This window comes from Palaemon carinicauda, chromosome 21, assembly GCF_036898095.1.
Source record: "Palaemon carinicauda isolate YSFRI2023 chromosome 21, ASM3689809v2, whole genome shotgun sequence".
Lineage (NCBI taxonomy): Eukaryota > Metazoa > Arthropoda > Malacostraca > Decapoda > Palaemonidae > Palaemon > Palaemon carinicauda.
Window position 1 is genome coordinate 36,416,271 of NC_090745.1, and position 22,029 is coordinate 36,438,299.

The following is a 22,029-nucleotide window of genomic DNA, read 5'->3' on the forward strand; positions in this document are numbered from 1 at the left end:
TACAAGAATCACCCCTAGAATTCCAAATGAGTTTTATATTGTTAAAAAGATGTGGATGCTCAGAAGCTACGTCCCTAGACACACTTACAATCATACTTTGAGTTTCGTTAGGGTTCAACTTCACCCGTCCATAATTTGCACTATGCACTAATTTTAGCTAGATATCTGTCAAGGGTTTCATACGTATGGCTGATGACAGGAATTTGACCTTTAGCTTGACCTTTACCTTAGGCTTGACCTTGGCCTTCGACCTTAACATGTATTAATTAACGTGAATTTTCATACACTTATATATGAACCAAGTAACAACGCTATCCAAACTTATGGCTGATTACGGGTATTAGACATGTTGCTTGACCGTGACCTTGATCTTTGACTTTGACCTTCCAAAATGATTTCTAGCTTTTTACATAAGTTTCATTACTCTACGACTGAAATTGTGGTCAGGAAGTTATTCTCAAACAAACAAACACAGACACACAAACAAACACACAAACAGGGGCAAAAATATGACCTCCTTCCAACTTCGTTGGTGGAGGTAACTATGTTGATCAGATTTTAATTCAAGAGAAAAACTGTCTCTGTCCCTTTATACAATTGAAACCGCTCAAACACGTTAGTTTCTTTGGTCGCTGCAACCTCACCATCCGTGTGACCTAAGGATGGGGGTTTTAGAGAAACTTATAGGTCTATCTGCTGAGTCATCAGCAGTCATTGCCTGACTCTCCTTGGTTCTAGCTTGGGTGGAGAGGGGGCCTGGGCGCTGATCATATGTACATATGGTCAGTCTCTAAGGTATTGTCCTTCTCGATAGGGCAATGTCACTGTCCTTTGTCTTTGCCAATCATGAGCGACCTTTAAACCTTTAAATGTAAAAGATCACTCAAATTATCACTCCAGTCCACTTGAGAATTTGTATATTATATCTTAAGAGTATGACACATATTGATTACAAAAAAAAAAAATTAAGAAGAAAAAAAAAAAAGCCATGATCAAGCGTTCAAAGTGGAGGAACCACTTTGGTGGTTATAACACCAGGGGAGTTAGTGTATGCTAAGTCTATACAATTACCAGACTTATGAGTAGCCTCACGTAACGATTTGCTCACAGCCTGCTTTAATGAGAAAGCCTAAAGCAGAATGTAAACACTACCTATGGTGAGCGTTAGAATTACCAACAAACACTAAAAAGGCCTTTCTATCATCTTCTTGTATCTGATCTAAAGTTGTAGTAAGACAGAATCATCCAAGTCTGTATTCCGATAGATGGAACAGATAGAAGTTGTTAAGTCTGCCACAAAGTTTTATGACCTGAATCTCTTGTCATATTCATAGCAGGAATTATGAGAAGTAGGATTCTTAATCCTAGTAAAAACGGCCTTTCCCCTTGCCCTAACAATGTCATCCTGTTTCAAAATATCTGACTTTTCAAAACCTGGTATAAGTAACTCAGATGAGTGCTGCATTTGAGAAACATAAGTTTCTGAGCATAATACAGTATCATACTGTCTGGAGGTAACTGTAAGTTCTCTAATATTGATACATGCAGTCCGTGAATATGAAAATACACTAGGTGACACTGGTGAAGTCAAGGATGTACTGGTCCTGGATATTGTTCAATATATGCAGAGAGAACGAGAATTGAAACAATAAGGTCTCATCACACTTAGCAATAAAGATAACAATTGCAATATATACACGACTACAGACAGAATGACTCATATAACTAGGTTGTAGGTCGACCAGGGTAGCAGCCACTTGTGGAAATACTACCACTAGAGAGTTATTTGGTCCTTTGACTGATCAGACAGTACTACATTGAATCCTTCTCTCTGGTTAAGGCTTATTTTTCCTTTGCGGCTTTACCCACACATACTCAGAATAGTCTGGGCTATTCTTTACACATTTTCCTGTGTCCTCATACACTTGACAACGCTGAGATTACCAAACAATTCTTCAGTCAAAAAAATAGCAGCTGCATTATAATTGTTCAATGGCTACTTTCTTCTTGCTATGGGTAGAAGAGACTATTTAGCTATAGTAAGCAGCTCTTCTAAGAGAAAGACACTCCTAAATCAAACTATTGCTATCTAGTCCTGGGTAGTGCCATAGCCTCTGTACCATGGTCTTCCAATATCTTAGGTTAGAGTTCTCTTTCTTAAGGGTACACACGGGCACCTTATTCTATCTTATTTTTTGTTCTTCCTCTTGTTTTTTTTAAAGGTATGTTGGTAGGCTTAATACAAGGGCCATGGATGCCTGATGGTTTATCAAGAGGTTATCTTTTCCTTATGTTTCTTTCTGTTTTCAAAACCATCCTTACTGTCCTCCCTTCAGTTGAAGTGGCTGTCCTAGAGGGTATTTAGCCCTTCATAGTGTATCTGCTCTGCATTGTTGTTCAGTTTTCCTGATTCTTTATCTATAGTCTATGAGTTTTATCAATCACTTTATTTATATTTCTGTACATATCATTTTCGTTATCATTATTGTTAATTTACAATTCAAGTATGATGAATCCTTTCCATTGCCATTAATATTTATCATATCTGGAGACCTTGAGTGAAATGCGTGACCAGTACGTCCTAGACTTTATCGTTGTCATCTACTGTATTGCAATATTCGTGGTCTGTATGCAAATAATCAAGATCTTACAGTTACGTTCAGAAAGTCCAATATTCTTTTGTACTAAGAAACTCAACTGAGCTCCTTATAACCAGTTTTAACCCTCTGGTGATCCAATGAGGCAATGGAGCGTGAAAATGTTTATTGCCGTAAGTGATCCAGTGACATGAATTGCCGCATCGTAAGTACACTATTTTCGGGGAAATTAGGAGTAAATATGCTTGTCACTCAAGAAAAACGAAACTCCCACCACAAGTGGGCAGATGATTGAGGGACACGTAGCGCCTAAAAACACAAACAAACGGGTAGTAGCAGCGCATGCGTGACAGACTTATGCTGATTTCCTATGTGTAGTATTTTTTTTTCCATTTACACTCATAGAAATATTTTCTATGCGTGTTTGTGCGTATGTATATAATTACGATATACATGTCTTAAACATGATTAGAAATTCCATTCTTTGTAATTCTATATGGTATATAAGATAAAGCAATATAAAAGCATTAACACTTCTATGCATAATATGTTATCGAAAAAACACACCTACAACAATATTGCAAAGCTCACTCCGTTTTCTGACAGTACATAGCTCAATATGTTTCTCAACAATGCATATATCTGTATTCATTCATGTTATTGCATATTCAATCGGCTTTACAATGATGTGTTTAATTTCTCCTTATTCTTATTTGTTAGGCGGTAACATTGGAAAATGTCAACATATGTAGGTCGCAAAGTCTGAAATTTTCGCTACGAAACAAAAAGCTATTTTTTATTCCTTCCTACCTCAATTACTAATACAACTATTGGAAAAAAGTTGCGTCCACGTAAAGAATCTATAATTCTACACACTTTCCACATTGTAAAAAATCATGAAACATAATCATTGTATTTTTCTTGAATTTCTAAAAAATAAATGCGATTTTCTATTTTTCGAAAATTTTACGTTCAACAAGCACTTTTGAATATTCTCAGCATTCCAGTTATTTTTTTTTTTTTTACATTAGTACAAAGAAAATCTTTTGCCAATATAATGCAACAAACCAGAAGCCTTAATCTGTTATAGTTTGGAAATACCGATTTAAAAAAAAAAAAAGAAAGCTGTTGCTAGCGAACGTCATTTCTTTGCTAAGTCCATATTCGTTGTACCTCAACTCGATTTTTGTAAGGGCATAAGCCCCAAAGTGTTAAGAAGCCAGTAATATTGAAACGGGATGCGATTCTTAGGGCCAGTGGAATGGCGGTGTATGTTAGGTCTAAGTACCCTGCTCCTCACAAGTCCTGTTATGAATGTGGATGTCATGAAATTCAGTTAGTAAAAGTTTTTGGCAGGCATAGGCCTAACTACTATTTGTGATCAATCGACCAGAATTCAGATATGGATGATTTTATCTTCGATTGTATTCTTACCATTATAGCTAAGATAAAAGAAGCTGATAGAAAGGCCTCTTTTGTTTTTGTTGGTGATTTGAATGCTAACCATAGGAAGGGTTACCTTCGATTTCTCCTACTGATCACCATGGCTTAAGAGCTTTGGACTTCTGAATCAAGATGTGAGCAAATCATAAGTGAAATTACTCACAGTAACTGCTTGGACCTCGTATACATTGACTCCCCTGGCATTATTTCAAGTAAGGTTGGTTCTCCAGTTGGGACATCTGATCATGCCTTGATATCATGAGTCGTAAAGAGTAAAGAACACCCTGTAATGGATGTGTCATACTCATGTTAGATTTATGTAAAATCTCAAGCACACTGAAATGGCATTTTGAGTGATATTTTAGGCTTGCGTTGGCCACAATTGTATAATAGTGTTGAGCCTGTTGTTCTTTGAATTAAAATCTAGTCAACATATTTAATAGGGGTATCTATTCTCATGTCCTAAGATACCGAATAAAAGCCAAACCCCTGTTTAATGAGGATTGTAGATATGCTTATTTGGAGAAGCAAGAGGCCTATTTTACTTGGAATAACTATACTGAGCTTGGAGCGCTTGCTCAGAGAGTTTATGCTTCACTTGAAGAGGAATACAATTAAAATTCAAAAATAACCCTTTCTGGTACAACCTAGGAACATAAGTGATGGGCTACCCCTAAATCTGCACTCTTTGGTTATGAGAAAACTACAACTCTCAATTGACAAGATTATCCAGTGGGCCGATATGAATGGATTTAAGTTTTCGATAAGTAAAACTACTATTGTCCATTTCTGTCGTATTCGGGTAGTACATCCAGACTCGGATATATACATCAAAGGTCAACAGATCCCATGTGTAAGTGAAGCTAAATTTTTAGGTTTGATGTTTGAATGTAGGCTTACATGGGTTTCTCACTTAAAAGCATTAAAATCTAAATATCTTGAGGCTCTGAATCTTTTAAAAGTATTGTCCTATACATCATGGGGGCAGACTGCAATACTATTTTAAAATTATACAAGGACTTGATTTTTAAAGAAATTAGTTATGGATATGAAATATACTCCTAAGCCACCACAAGCCAATTAAAGATATTAGATTCAATACATCATGCTGGTATTAGATTGTCCACAGGAGCCTTTAGAACTTCGCCTATCACAAGTCTCCTTGTTGATGCTGGAGAATTACCTCTAGACCTTTACCGAAAGTCTTCTATTGTTCGGTATTGGTTTCGGTTGCAAAGACTCCCTAATTCTTTAGCCTGTCAGACTGCAAGCCTTGTAAGGCACTCAACATATGGCTTTCGGGTGGAACAATTATTAAACAGTCTTTATATAATTAGAAGTAAGGTGCTTTCAATTAAGGTATTATCAAGGCCTCCATGGAAATTACCAGAGGTATCTTTTTGTAAATACTATATTGGAGTTAAGAGGAATATGACTGATTTAGAATCCAGGTCTCTTTTTATAGAACATGTTGCAGAACATAGGGGATCGACTTTTATATATACTAATGGCTCCGAATCTGATGCTGGCATTGGATTTGGAGTGCATAGTAATGGTTTTAATTTTAGAGGTGCACTTCCTGTAACAGCTTCCATATTTACTGCTGAACTGTATGGCATACTAACCGCTATTGAGAAAATAGCGTTGGAGAAGGAGGGTAATTTTACCATTTTTAGTGATACAAGGAGTGTCCTTCAAGTTTTAGAAGTTTTCAATTGTAGTAACCCTTCCCTTTTAAAGATTCTAGAAAGGCTTTTCATTATTGGACGGAGAAGTATAATGGTTTGATTTTGTTGGGTTCGTGCACATGTACATGTGTCTGGGAATGAGAACGCAGATTTACTGGCGAAAAATGCTGCATCTGAGTTACTACCAAGAAGGTATCCCATTCCCTGTAATGATTTCCTATGTAACATCAAGAAATTGTTTTGTAATGATTGGCAACAGCACTGAGATAGTCTACATGGCAATAAAATGAGAGAAGTAACCAATGTCATATTTCCTTGGAGGTATAACATGATGCCCCGAAAGGGGGAGACGTCTTTTTGCCGTCTCCGCATTGGTCATACTTGGTTGACACATGAATTTCTGCTGAAGGGCCAACACCAACCGTATTGTGACGACTGCTTGGTACCTTTAACAGTGAGGCATTTATTGACCGAATGCCCCAGTTATGATAACTTAAGAAATATATATCAGTTTGTGGCTCGAGGTGAGGATGGCAGGTTCATCCTTGCCAAGATTCTTGGACATGATGTGTCCTATTATGCGAGCGATATTTTTAGATTTATTTCAGAAGCAGGTCTTCTGAAAACTATTTAACTTTTATAATGACATCTTAACTTTTATGATTTTAATTGAATATTCTTTTACTTTCTATATAAAACAAATGATCACGGCATCAATGACCTTAGATGACAGGATTCCAGAAAACTTTAAATCAAACAGTCAATCTAGAGACAAAACAGTTTCTTCTTTACTTAAACCAGATGGCTCTGTCACTCACTGTCCAAAGGAAAAAGCAACCCTTTTAGTTGATGTGTTTGACAGTAAGCGGAGTAATGAGAAACTTGATCTTCCTTCCGTTTTTTCCTGAGAGTAAAGTAACTAGTTTAGCTTTTTGATCTCGTGAAATTCAAGCTATCTTGATGGGTCTTGATGCCTATGGAGGTGTAGACTCAAATGGTATTTCCCTTCGTTTTTTTATGAAGATTGTAGACTTCGTAGCTCCAAAGTTATCTGTTATTTTGCACAAGTTAGGAAGAAGGGGTTCTTTTAGTACTTGTTGAAAAATTGGTAATGTTACTCAGCTATATATAAATGTGTTTGTTGTAGCTCAAGTCCAGGTAGTAGGTTGGTCAGGGCACAAGCCACACGTTGAGATACTACCGCTAGAGAGTTTGTGGATCCTTTAACTGACCAAATAGAAATATATTCGATCCCTCTCTCTGGTTACGACTCATTTTTCTTTTTCTACACATACAACGAATAATCTAGTCTATTCTTCACAGATTCTGGTCTTTCCTCATACACTTGACAACACTGAGATTACTACAATTCTTTTTTGCTCAAGAGCCTAATTACTGTACTCTAATTGTTCACTGTTTACTTTCCTCTCGGTAAGGGTAGAAGAGACTTTAGATATGGTAAGCTGCTCTTCTAGAAGGACACTTCAAAATCAAACTATTGTTTTCTAGTGCCATAGACTCTGTACCATGTTCTTTCACTATTTTTGGTTAGAGTTCTCTTGCTTGAGGGTACACACGAGCACACTATTCTATCTTACTTTTTTCTCTTGTGTTTTTGAAATGGTGTGTTTGGCAGGCTCAGTAAAAGGGTCACGGATGCCTGGTGATTTATCAAGAGGTTGTCTTTTCCTTATCTGTTTCTTTTTCTTTTCCAAACCATCCTTACTGACTCCCTTTAGTTGAAGTCGATATCCTAGAGGATATTTACCCTTGCATGGTGTATTGGCTCTGCTATTTTATTTTAAATTCTGCACCAGCCACCCATTGAGATACTACCGCTAGAGAGTTACTGGGGCTTATGACTGGCCAGGCAGTACTACATTGGATTCTTTTCTCTGGTTATGGTTCATTTTCCCTTTGCCTACACGCACACTGAACATTCTGGCCTATTCTTTATATATTCTCCTCTGTCCTCATACACCTGACAACACAGATTACCAAACAATTCTTCTTCACTGTAATTGTTCAGTGGCTACTTTCCTCTTGGTAAGGGTAGAAAAGACTCTTTAGCTATGGTAAGCAGCTCTTCTAGGAGAAGGACACTCCAAAATCAAACCATTGTTCTCTAGTCTTGGGTAGTGCCATAGCCTTTGTACCATGGTCTTCCACTGTCTTGGGTTAGAGTTCTCTTGTTTGAGGGTACACTCGAGCACACTATTCTATATAGCTTCTCATTCTCTTGTTTTGTTAAAGTTTTTATATCTTATAAAGAAGATATTTATTTTAATGTTGTTACTCTTCTTGTAATATTTGATTTTCCTTTTTTCCTTTCCTCACTGGGCTATTTTCCCTCCTGGAGCCCCTGGGCTTATATTATCCTGCTTTTCCAACTAGGGCTGTACCTTAGCAGGTAATAATAATAATAATAATAATAATAATAATAATAATAATAATAATAATAATAATGATAATGATAATAATAATTACCTTCCAATATTCATAATTCTAATATTATCTAAAGTTTTTGATCGTCTTTTGGCAAAACGTCTAAATTCCTAGTTTGCAATTTGGCTTTTACAAAGGCTTTGAAGCACACATTGCCCTCTTTACAATCTCTAATGGAGTACAGAAATTCCTTGATTGTGATAGAGAAGTTTGCCTTGATTTTAGTGGATCTATTCTTAGTATCATTATTGAATTTTCAAGTAATTGATCGCAAAGAGTTGTTTTTGATGGGCCCCATAGTGAGTATGGAATGTGATATCTGGTGTTCCTCTATTCTTGGCCCATAACCTTTCATACTACATACATATGACATGTGATTTGGCCTAGAAAATGATGGTACTCTATTTGCATTAATTCCCGCACCTGAATGTAGATTTAAGGTTGCTGAATCCCTTAATAGAGATCTAGCTAAAAGTAGTGTATGTTGTAAATTATGGGGCTGAAGTTGAATCCTAACAAAACTCAAATTATGATTGTAAGTAGGTCAAGGACAGTGGCTCCTCAGCATCTGGATCTTAGTATTGATAATGTCTCTTTAATTCTGTAAGACTATTTTAAATTTTCAGGTGTGATTCTTGACAGCAAATTTATTTATGAGAAACACATTAGGTCTCTCTCTTCTTCAACTGGACAAAAAATTAGCTTATTGCAAAAGTCTTGCAAGATTTTTGGTGATCAATCTATTTTGAAGAAATTCTTTAATTTTTTCATCCTACCTTGCTTTGAGTATTATTCTCCGGTTTGGTCTTCATAAGCTGATTCTCATCTTGATTTGTTGGACAGAAACTTACAGTCTTTCAGGTTTCTTATTCTGATCTTGATATTGATCTCTGGCACCGTCGTTCAATTGGTTTGTTAAGCATGTTGCCTAATATTTTTCATAATTATGTTCATATTTTACATTCAGATCTCCCTAGACAGTCTCATCCTGTTTGTAATACTAGGCATGCTGAAAATTCTAATAATCATACCTTTTCCATCATTAGGCTCAATACTACACAATATTCTAGAAGTTTTATTCCAGCTGTGACCAAGTTGTGGAATGATCTTCCTAATCGGGTCGTTGAATTGGCATTACTTCAGAAGTTCAAACTTGCAGCAAATCTTTTTATGTTGAACTTGCTAACATAAGTCTCTTTTTATAGTTTATATATGAAAGATCTTTTTCAATGTTGTTACTGTTCCTAAAATATTTCATTTCAATTGTTCATTACTTCTCATATAGTTTATTTATTTCCGTATGTCCGCTCACTGAGCTATTCTTTCCCGTTGGAGCCCTTGGGCTTATAGCATCCAGCTTTTCCAGCTAGTTGTAGCTTAGCAAGTAATAATAATAATAATAATAATAATAATAATAATAATAATAATAATATATAGACAAAATGTGGGATGAAATGGGTAAACGTGACGAAGAGGCACACCTTGCACGATAGCCATTTCAAATGAAGGAAGGATAGTACAGATGGTTTTGAAAATGAACACCATAAAGGAAGGTAAATGAACAGATAGGAAAATGTTAACTTCTTAGTAAACTAACAGACATCTATGGCCTGTCTATTAACCGTACCTAATACACCATTAAAAAAAAAAGAAAAAAAAAGAAAAAAAAATATTAGAAAGAGAAAGAAAGATAGGATAGACTGCCTGAGTATAGCCAACACTCAAGCTGGGGCTATGGGACTGCCCAAGGCTAGGTAATATTGAATTGATTTTGGAGTGTCTTTTTCCTAGACGAGATGCTTACCACAGTCTCCTCTGCAAAAACCAAGTGGGAAGTAGCCATTAAACGATTTAATAGTTAACCATGTCAGTGAAAAACAATTGTACAGTTTGCCTAGTGTTGTCAGGTGAATGAGGATAGAAATGAATGTGTAAGAAATAGGCCAGACTATTCGGTGCACATGTAGGTAAAGGGGAAATGAGGTGTAACTAGAGAGGGTGCAATGTCAAAGGACCCAATAACTCTCTAGCAGTAGTATCTTAATGGGTAATTGTACAAACCATATTGATTATAGCAGACTTTTGATATCCATAGCTTTGTAGACTATCAGAAAACAGTTGGTGCAGTTTTGTCATCCTAACCTCATGTGAACATCCTGCTGTTGACTGAGAATCCTCTCTAAGGTTCCTTTTTACCAGCAACATATTAATATACCTACCTTTAATTTATATATCATGGTTTTACAAGTTTGTGTTTTCTATTCCCTAGATAAAAGAGCCGTCGGGTGCTTTAATTAAATGTACGGGCATAGGCAAAATCAATTTTATTGTGCAGGAATAGCCTAATTTAGTACCCGTTTGAAAGCCAATGCCAACATAAAATAATTGGGACTCTCTTCATGTGTGCGGTGAAGCCCTTAGAAGAAAACAAAATTCAAAAGCATTATTCATGTTCAGATCATGATTTAAACCACATAAGTTTAGGAAACTGAGAAATCCAAACCTACGTAAAATGTGCAAATGATTTTAAAGTTTTCCGTACACTTCACACTTAACAGAGACTTTAGTCTGTTACCTTCATTTTCTATAGGATTCTGATTTCAAGTTTGTTTAAAACTCTCTCTCTCTCTCTCTCTCTCTCTCTCTCTCTCTCTCTCTCTCTCTCTCTCTCTCTCTCTCTAAAAATTGTCGAATATCTTTTATACTTAATGGTTAGTAAAGAGAATCTGGAACTATAACCTGAATGAAATTTTAACAGATTCAAATAACATAAATAAATAAATGATACACCAACAACAATTGCTTTTATTTGAGCAATTCAATATAATCTTTACATGGCAATAAAAGGTCTATTTTATGCTTACCACCATTCACGGAGTATTGTAAGAAAACATTGTGATGTCTGTGCGAGGCTTTTCTGCAAATCTTTGTTCCAAAGGGACTTCCAATCTGCGCAATGAAATGTACAAATCTGATACTGCGCGTATCTACAGGTACAGTTTGTAGCATTCGGACGCGTCGTCCTTGGAAAGTTGCCGTCGGAGGTTCTTCGAGTAAGCCACAGCCATTGGAGAGCAAACCTCCTTGTACTTGTGCGAAGTGTGGTAAGAACACATTCTGAGTGAATTCGTCACGGATGAATGGCTACAAGGAAAAAAAATAACATTCTATTACAATCACATGAATGATGTTTAGGGAGACGTACCAATCTCAATTTGTGTTTAAAGCAAAAAGAAAGCACATGCATATTCAGGGAATATGTAATATATTTATTAAACCATTCCGAAACATCACGACTTGAAAGTCTGTGAAAATAATATACCTTATTCCTCGAATATGTGTTTTTATAAGTCCTTTAAAACCTTGATCTTCAACACTTCCAATTGTGTATGCTAGAAAATACCAGTTAAATTTACAATGCAGAAAAACTTCGTAATAATTTTTGCGAGCATGCTACTAAAGCTACTCAAGTCCTAATCTATTATTCTTTGAGATTGGAGAAGGGTCCTGTAATTTTCAGGCCAATATCTTTTCAATGTCTGATAATATAGAATTTAAGGTATTTATCCAATTGCTTTTGAAAGTTTCTCTCTTACTTGTATGATTTTACGATCTTTTTCACTCCCAGTGCTATAAGGGAGTTTAAATAACAGGCTCTGAATATAAATCTCACCGAATATTAAAAAAAAAAAAAAAAAAAAAAAAGACACCTAGAAGTAATAAATATACTTTCCTTAAATCATGATTTAGGATCTTCCATATTTTACTCCAAGTTTAATCCTTAGAATATTGTGAGTTGTATGACAGAATATATTGTGAGGTAATATTTAAATACCATTGCGAAATGAGCTATTTTGCATTTAATTTTTCATCTTTTATAATTTTTTTTTACAACACTTTAAAGAAAAACTCCGTCATTACAGACATTCTAGGACAATCTTATTTGAATGAATCCTACGGTAAAGTATCTGATGTTTTCTTTGATTCATATTAGCCTAATGACAAAAGTCTCGAAAACGTATTAACACCAAGAAAAAAAAATAAGGCTAAAAAACCAGTTAGCAGAACATCTATATTGGGGTTCCTTTATTCTGCCAAAACCAATAGAAATGAGGTAGAATAAGCCAGGTTAGTAGAGATTCAAGTATTGGTAAACAAGGCTAAATATCCGGAACATAAATATACGAACACAACCTCTAGGCTACCAAGTATTCGTAACGGACTGTACAAGTCCTGAGGATATTAAATCAGGATTTTCAATCATTTAATGCCTCACTGATACCATTACACATTTTTTTTTTCATTGGAGAACAATGCTGAGAGAAAATAACTAAAGTAATGATACAAAATCCGTAAGACTGGTAAAAGACAATAAACGATTATGTAATGATTATGTAATAAAATTTAGATGTTTTTTTAGTGTAGTTGAGAAATTTGTTGATTTAGAGGTAAAGACATAACATCCTATTACCAGGCAAAATCCAGACATCACGGAGGGTGTTGATATAAAAAATCAAAACGAAAGGTAATTGTAGATACCAGAGAAAGGAAACGTTTACATAAGATCTAGAGGTATTTAATCTTATAAACACAAGGAAGTTAAAATCTCTTTGTGCTATCCACGTGATCAAGACTGCCATTTTGAGACAACACTATGTGACTCAGCCCAGTTAGCAACACCCGCCATTTTAAGACGACGCCCTGAAGAGAGGGGAAACAGGGATAGGGAACCTCCATGTGAGGCAGAGGAGTATGAGGCCCCCACCCCGAAGAGAGTTCCAGCCACTCCCCACAAACCCAGCCAGGGGTCGAAATTTTACATTTCCCTTGCGAGCCTTGTCAATTAAACTATACTCTATCAAAAGCTCAGGGTCTTTTTCTGAACACTCGTCTCAAACTAAAAATACTGTGGACAGCTCATCCCTATAAGGAAAGAACCTGAACGGCTCAAGCTTGAATCCCACTATACTTTTTTTCGCCAGTTGCTGCCCATAATGGTAAGCACGAGCGGTTGTTGCTCGAGACATTAGCAGCAATTGGCTCACCGACTGGATAGGAAGCAGCTCGCATAAACCGCAGGCATGACGTCAGATGTAAACACACAAGATGGCGGCTGCAAATAGGACTCTTGGCAATCTTGGGTCCAACAAGCCTCAGGAGATCATAAAAATCTGCTTTGTCCATCCTGTGGTAGTTGTCGAATTCTTCAATTCACGTAATATACCCATAATACTTATTCCTGCAACAGATAGAAAATTTCTGGGCGCCATGATGAAATCAGCTGATCGGTTTCACTTAACTTTTTCTCATTTACTCCTTAAACTGCGATAATGTAGTTGTGAGGCTACATTTTCGTTCGCTATCATCGGCTGAAGGTTAGCGAAAACCTCGGGAAAGAAATCACTAGTGTGATTCCACCATTATCCCCAAAAACAGATTACTACATAAATGCTTGAAGCTGACCATTATAATATACCTTTTTAAGAAAGAGACGATAACCTCAAACTGCAAAGTCGATGACAAATGATTTTGTAATAACAATGATAAACTGAAAATATATAACAATTGCTTCATGATAATAGTGTATGTGGCTTTTATCTAAAACGAATATTTTTATATGGAAGTAGGCTAGAGTTTGGAATTAAGCTACTACCACGATACTGTTTTATATGTTAATGGTATTACTTATTCATTTTTGTCTATATAATTTCTCCTAGCTGACTTTTTCTCCTTTTAGTGTGTATGACCTCTTGACTTTTCCATTGAAAGACTGAGTGGGCATTGACTGTGAGTGTGTGTGTGTGTGTGTGTGTGTATGTGTGAGATGGCCAGGTGTTCCGTTAGCCCGAGGGCCAGCTCCTTGGTTTCTACAGTCGGAAGGAAATTCCTACTCCCGTTATAGTGCTGGCACTGCTGGTAGCAATGAAAGAAAATAACGGTTTTAGTGGACGTCGAGAATCTCTTCAAAAGTAAACGGTCAACAGTCATTAATGGAGAAAGATGATGGTCTTTCTTTGCTGATAATTTTTTACGAAAAAAAAAAAAAAAAAAAACATCCAATTATACACTTAGACGAAACCTACCTAAACCAAAACTACAGTGTCAATGCATGCCGGATAGATACAAGCTCCTCGAAACCAACAGGTCTTAAGCAGCCTACAGGGAAAGGGACGTTTTATTATTTTGCATCGAGGCCAAGTACACAAGTACATTATTTTACATGCGCCAAGTACACAATTGATGTTCCTTGCTAAAAACGATGGCGATTATCATCACCAAATGAACGGCAGTGCGTTTGAAAAGTAGTTCCATACGCAACTCTATTCCTAATATTCCCACATCTTTTATAGTCATGGATAACGGCTCCTACCACTCTGTGAAGATAGATAATCCCCCGACATCGTCATCTCAAAAACTACCATTACGGAAAAGCTTATCAGAAATGATGAGAATCCAAATGAAAACTGTTACAAAAGGTGAAAAAGCTCACAACGAACACGGAAAAAAGTATGTCATTGACAAGATAGCAGCAGCGTAAGGCCATAAAGTGATTCGTCTACCGCCGTATTACTGTCAATACAACCCTATTTAACTAATATGGGGACAAGTGAAAAACTATACAGCAAGAAAAATTTATTTCATTATGAGAGACTTGAAGATACTACTGCAGGAATGACTGGATAGAATAAAAAAAAAAGATATTGAAGCAAAGCTATAAGACATGCTAGCTAAAGCCCCCCTGACACTTGCACGCATTTGTGGCACGCACTGGCACGCATTGTGGCGTGAACTGGCGTGAACGATGCGGGAACTGGCGTGAACTTGACGTGAACGGTGCGTGGTATGCGTGCCGATGCGTGCCATGCGTGCCGAGAATTTTGAAATGTTCAAAATTTGTGGCACACATTGTCACGCCAAAATTGGCGTGAACTTGTCGTGAACGATGCGGGAACTGGAGTGAACTGGAGTGAACAGTGCGGGAGGATGCGGGAGGATGCGTGCCAGTGCGTGGCAATTAAATCAATGGATTTATCCCTACTGAGGGACGATGCGGGAGGATGCGTGCCAGTGCGTGGCAATTAAATCAATGGATTTATCCCTACTTCCTCATAATCATCAAAGAAAAAATCTGTATAACGACAATATATTCTTTCACCTCTCCCCTTTCAACAATTCAAATACAGAGATATAGACACTGTAGGCCTACTACAGCTGTAGGCCTATACAGATACACCATTAAATAAATACATTTCAAATTCATCTATTCCGCTCTTTTATAGTATATTGAAAATTTTTCCTTTATTCTCCTACACAATCTACAACTTTACCCTTTGAGTAAGTCTATCGGCAAAATTGTTATTCACACTTACACTAACATAGGCCTAGGCGCAAATCTAAGGAATTTGCATTTGATTTTTCACTAACTTTTACCCCCTGCACTCTTTTATCCCTCAAAGAGAGAGAGAGAGAGAGAGAGAGAGAGAGAGAGAGAGAGAGAGAGAGAGAGAGAGAGAGAGAGAGAGAGAGAGAGAGAGAATTATTGATTTTATAGCACAAAAACTAATGAATGGAGTAGTCATCTTTCAATTAAATTCCAAGATAATGTAAAGTGGGTTCCAAATATCTGATCAGCATATAACTGCCATAAAATTTTATTTTTTCAGTAAATTATAAAGCTTAAAAATTATTCAAACCAGCTAATTACCTATAATAATAATTAAATAATAAAATATATACTAAATAGAAGTATAATTGTTACAAATATCTATAAAGATAACCCATACATTAATACAGGGGATATTAATCAAAGATTACATATTAATCAAAGATTAGCACAAGAATACGCTTTTGATAAAAATCATGTAGGAAGCCCCGTCTTTATATATGATTTGGCCAAGTCATTAACTGGCGTGAACTGGCGTGAACGATGCCTGAACGATGCGGAATGATGCGGAAAGATGAGTGAACGTGGCGTGAACTTGTCGTGAACTATGCTTGAACGTGTCATGAACTTGTCGTGAACAGTGCGGGAACCTCCCAGTGCGTGCCAGAAATGCGTGCAAGTGTTAGGGGGGCTTAAGACTTTGCAACATGAGATGCAAAGGAGGATATTGCCATAGGTAAATTCTTTGACTTATTTGTCGTTGATCTTCACTCCTGAGATTACGACAACGACGATGATTCTCCATAAAACCATTTTTTTTCTTTCTTTTTACCAAGAATTTATCTATGTATTTTATGAGAAGTAGATCAGTAAATAAACGACTGTTTCTGTATTAAAAGATGATACGCATAATGCTTACATCTATACAGCAGTATTTAATTTATCTATTATTACAAAGAATGATATCAAATATACAGTATGTAGATAATGCATATATAGAAAAGATAAATAGAATAGCGATGAAACTGAATAAGTAAACTGTTGTAGGTAAAAGATGCTGTGACGGGCCGAGAGAGGAGTTGTGAAATCAAAGGCAGATTGGAAACGACTGAGTTATATTGTTGTGGAACACTCTCCTTATATACAAAACCTCAAGGCAACAGGACATGACAAGTTCACAAGACAGACAAAATCACAGAGGAAAAACCAGACTTGAATTTTCATGTTCGTTTTAGTGCGAGGGAAGAGCGAAGATACAACCATAATATATACAAAAGGAATTATGTACAATTGTGTGAAACACGGTTGGTACATGGCTCCCCCCCTAAAAATGACATACTGTACATGTTAAATAGGGCGCCCTGATCTAGAGAGGCGAACTGTAGGCGGGTCATCTGGCAGAAGATAAGCAGGTTTTAGACGATCAATGGAGACCCAGTCTTCTTTGCCCCGAATGTTTAGGAGGAATGCTTTCGGACTGCGTCGGATCACAAGGTAAGGTCCCGTGTAAGGGGGCGTTAACGGTGGCTTGCTGGTGTCGTTGCGCAGGAAGACGTGCGTTGCAGAGTGCAAGTCCGTTGGTATGTGATGCTTCGCTGGGGGCTTGTAAGTCTGGCGGCACGGAGTAAATTTTCCCACGACGTGACGTATGCGCTGGAGATCGTCGGAGGAGGTTGTAGAAGGAAAAAACTCGGCAGGGACGACCAACGGGTCGCCATACACCATTTCGGCTGCCGAGACGTCGAGGGCGTCTTTAGGAGTGGTCCTTAGTCCAAGGAGGACCCAGGGAAGCTGAGTAAACCAGTTGCAATCCTTGCAGCGGGACATCAAAGCTGCTTTGAGGGTGCGATGAAAACGTTCAACCATTCCATTGGCAGCGGGGTTGTAGGCCGTTGTGTGATGTAGGGTGATGCCCAGGAGATTCGCTAATGACGTCCATAATTGAGAGGTGAAAGTGGTTCCCCTGTCAGAAGTAATATGCTCAGGGATACCGAATCTTGAAATCCATCCAGAGAGTAAGGCAGATGTACATGAGGCGGACGTTGCAGTTTCCATGGGAATGGCTTCAGGCCAACGAGTGGAGCGGTCGATGACGGTAAACAGGTAACGATGTCCTTGTGATGTGGGTAGGGGGCCTACAACGTCGACGTGAATGTGTGCGAAACGACGCTGAGGTTGAGGAAAGGTGCCCACTCCTGAATCCGTGTGTCGATGTACTTTGGAAGTTTGGCAAGAAGTACAGGCACGAACCCAATCCTTAGCATCCTTAGAAATGCCGTGCCAAATGAACTTTGCCTTCAGCAGCTGTGCAGTAGAACGGCACGAGGGATGTGAAAGGCCGTGGATGAAATCAAACACCTGTCGGCGCATGGGAGCAGGAATCCAAGGTCGCGGTCTACCAGTACTGACGTCACAGAGGAGGGTGGTGTTGGAGTTTTCGAGGGGAAAATCCTCCCAACGGAGGGACGTGCAGGATGTCCTACAAGCTTGATACTCTGGATCCTGTCGTTGGGCTTCAGCCAGGGCGTTGTAATCCAATCCCAGTTGAACGGCAGCCAACGTGTTTCTTGACAGGGCATCGGCAACGGGATTCATTTTCCCAGGGACGTATTGAAGGGTGCAGTTGTATTCAGCCACGGCGGAGAGATGTCGGCGTTGACGGGCGGACCAGGCGTCAGACTGTCGAGTGAAGGCGTGCACCAGAGGCATGTGGTCTGTGCGAATGACGAAGGGCGTATCTTCTAAGAAATGGCGAAAGTGACGGACAGCCAGGTGCACCGCCAGCAATTCTCGATCGAAGGTAGAATAACCCGATTTTGCCTTGGACAGTTTTCTGCTGAAGAAGGCCAATGGGCGGGGCGAGTCTTTGACCACCTGCTCGAGTACTGCACCAATAGCGACGTCGCTGGCATCGGTGGAGATAAGGAGAGGGGCGTGTGGGATAGGAAAAGTGAGAGCCGCAGCAGTTGATAGGGCCTTCTTTGCATTGCAGAAGGCCGCTTCTTGAAGGGGACCCCACTTCAAGTCCTTTGGCTTGCCCTTGAGGGAGGCGTAGAGGGGAGCAAGAGTGGCGGCAATGGCTGGCAGAAAGCGGTGATAATAGTTGATCATGCCCAAGAATTCCTGCAGAGCTTTGACGGTCGAGGGCGTGGGGAAATTCTGAACGGCTGCTACCTTCTCAGGGAGGGGATGGACTCCTTCAGGAGTGATACGGTGTCCTAAGAACGACACTTCGTTGGCGCCAAAGGTACACTTGTCGTACCGGACTACAAGGCCGTTTTGTTGCAGGCGGTCGAGCACGATTCGCAGGTGACAGAGGTGTTCCTCTTTTGAGGAGGAGAACACAAGTATGTCGTCCACATAGCATACACAGAAAGGGAGGTCCCCTAAGATGCCATCCATGAGACGTTGAAACGTTGCCCCAGCATTACGAAGGCCAAAACAGGAGTAATTGAAGGTGTATGTGCCAAACGGAGTGGTGATGGCGGTCTTGGGGATGTCTTCAGGGTTCATAGGCACCTGATAATACCCCTTCAGGAGGTCGAGCGTAGAGAAAACCTTTGCTTTGTGCAGGTAGGAGGTTACATCGGCAATGTTTGGGAGGGGGTAGTGATCCGGTTCTGTTTGCATGTTCAGGCGCCTGTAATCCCCGCACGGACGGAGGGAGCCGTCTTTCTTCAGAACGATGTGTAAGGGTGACGACCATGGGCTGGAGGCCTTTTGGCAAAGGCCCATTTTCTCCATTTCGGCGAACGTCTGTTTGGCGGCTGCCAATCGTTCCGGTGCCAGACGTCTGAATTTTGCGAAGACTGGGTGTCCCGTCGTTTTGATATGGTGATAAATACCGTGCTTAGCAGGAACCGTGGGCGTTTGGCGAAGTTCTGGACGGAAAACTTCCGGGTACGATGTGAGGAGGTGGGCGTAGGCATCCGTGGGTGCTCTGATGTGGAGAGCAAGGTTAGAGGGGGCGGGTTGAAGAGGTGTCGACAAGTACGAGTCCGAGTTGACCAATTGTCGGTGGGCGACATCGACCAGAAGGTGGAAATGAGAGAGGAAATCCGCACCGAGGATTGGCATTGTGACGTCAGCAACGAGAAACTTCCAATTGAATTTACCGTTTCCGAACAATAATGTGAGGCTCTCGTAACCGTAGGTGGGTATGGCAGATCCGTTGGCAGCTACCAAGCGGACGTCGGCAGATGTAGACAGACTACGTTGTGCCTTGAAAAGTTTCCTTGGCAAAAGAGAACGACAAGCACCCGTGTCTACCAAAAATCGCACGCCCGTTCCTGCATCCTGTAAAAAGAAAAGATTAGAAACATGGGAGGCCACCGCCACAAGCGATGGCCTACTTACACGTTTTTTGGCCACTGACAATCTTTGGCACATTTCTTCGCGGTTGCCCCGAATCTGAAGTGGTAGTAGCAAAACTGCGGTGGATGGGAGGTAGTAAGTGGCTGTAGAAGTCGTTCGTTGGGGCGCGAGCGATTGGTGGGTGGTGGGCGGCTTTGGCGCCGCTTCGGCACGTCACGGGGTAGGCGTGTATGTCCTACGGCATTCGGTGTACGTTGAATAGGCATCCTCGTCGTCAGGGGTGGAGGCGTTGATGGAGGTCTTGAAGTGGCTGTCCATAAGGGCGTCGGCTTTGGTCATCAAGTCCTTTATGGGTAAACTATCGACATCGGGTATGGCAGCGCGCACAGGTTCAGGTAAACGGCGTATCCAAAGGGCACGGAGTAGGTTCACCTCACGAGGAGAGCCGTCTGCGGCAGGTTGAAGGCGAGCGATACTGGTCATTTCCCTGAGGGCAAGCGAAGCCCTTTGGTCCCCCAACGGTTGTTGCGAGGGCTGAAAAAGCTTTGCTATACGGGCGGCTGGCGACGGCGAGTACTGTTGCAGAAGGTATGATTTGAGGTCGTCATACGCTATTGGGGTGTCTCCTTGTTCACAAAGCCAGTCGGATATTTCTGGGAAGGTGTCCTCGGGTATCGCCGCGAGAACATAATCCGCTTTGGTGGTTGAGCGAGTCACGCCCCTGATACGAAACTGGACTTCTGCGCGCTGAAACCAAGCAAACGCCTCTCCGCTGGCAAACGATGAAAGTTTGAATGGAGAGACCGTAGCGCCAACTGCCGTAGAGTCCGTCATAGTACCAACGATGGAGGGGCGAGGGGGTGGGGGTGGAAGGCGGTGGAAGCGAGTCGACTTCCGGGGTCACCAATGTGATGGGCCGAGAGAGGAGTTGTGAAATCAAAGGCAGATTGGAAACGACTGAGTTATATTGTTGTGGAACACTCTCCTTATATACAAAACCTCAAGGCAACAGGACATGACAAGTTCACAAGACAGACAAAATCACAGAGGAAAAACCAGACTTGAATTTTCATGTTCGTTTTAGTGCGAGGGAAGAGCGAAGATACAACCATAATATATACAAAAGGAATTATGTACAATTGTGTGAAACACGGTTGGTACAATGCCAACCCGACTCCCAAGGACTCAAAAACAAATCTTCCACCCAGGAGTTTAATGCAGTTTTAAGACTTGTAAAGGAACGTGATTGAAAGAAGAGGATTCTTCCACTAACTATTTTGAAAAAGGCTGCTGGTCAACAGTCAGCTTCGATTGGAATGATTACAAAATTTGTCGTTTCAACTTAAATTCTGAAGAAAGGGTAACCTCCCATCGAGGCAGGAAGATGGACGAAGGGATGCTGAACCAAGACGATGAATGAAGTGCAGTCAACAGGTGAAATCTGTCGCTCATGCCAGATTTGTTTCGTAAGAGAGGAACTAAACAGATGGAACCACCCGAGAGGGAACGAAGATCCGGTCGCAGGAGCAAATAGAAACTCTGCGGGCTTTACCAGCCCAAATTCCAGATTGTGTTTTCACCCTTTGTGCTATTATTTTGATGCAAATATTTGCTAAGAAATTCTCTCTTAAGTTTGTCAGCGAAGTAATGAAAACTCACGTTGCCTTCCTACTTCTCATCTCTTGAGATTCTAATTCTGTTAATCATTGCTTTGTTGAATAATAATTATTCTTGGCTAACAAATTTGATTGAAGAGCTCTAGTCCTATATTAAGGACATTTCGCATTTAAATTTCGTCTAAATATTTACTGAGCACTCACTCCCTGTTGTTATCAGTTGGTAATTTGTGTAATTCCTCCTAATGCGATTTCATCTAACCTCAACAGAACAAGACAATACAAAGGTGTACAACTTTAGAGTTATGCTACTAGCGATTATTAAACTGGATATTTTTAGGCTGAAACTATGTTACAGGACACTGGATGGTATGAAGCGAAGCCTCATAGGATCAGTTTGATTACCAGACATAGCCTTAACATATGCAGTGTTAATCAGCAAGGTCTCTTTCAACGGAAATTTAGTGAGGATAGATTTTACTGGGCCTTAAGAGGTTAATCAAGCAGCGTAACATATTGACTATAAACATCATTCCTTACTC

At 39.7% G+C, this 22,029-nt stretch overlaps 1 protein-coding gene across 1 annotated transcript in view; it reads right to left on the minus strand.

The window, feature by feature from the left end:
- The window catches only part of LOC137614836 (reelin-like), a 596,609-nt gene that overhangs the window by 23,065 nt on the left and 551,515 nt on the right, over window positions 1-22,029 (minus strand). The window contains exon 45 of the mRNA XM_068344496.1: window positions 11,038-11,317. Within this exon, the coding sequence (XP_068200597.1) occupies window positions 11,038-11,317 (280 nt within the window). The remainder of the gene's footprint in view (window positions 1-11,037; window positions 11,318-22,029) is intronic.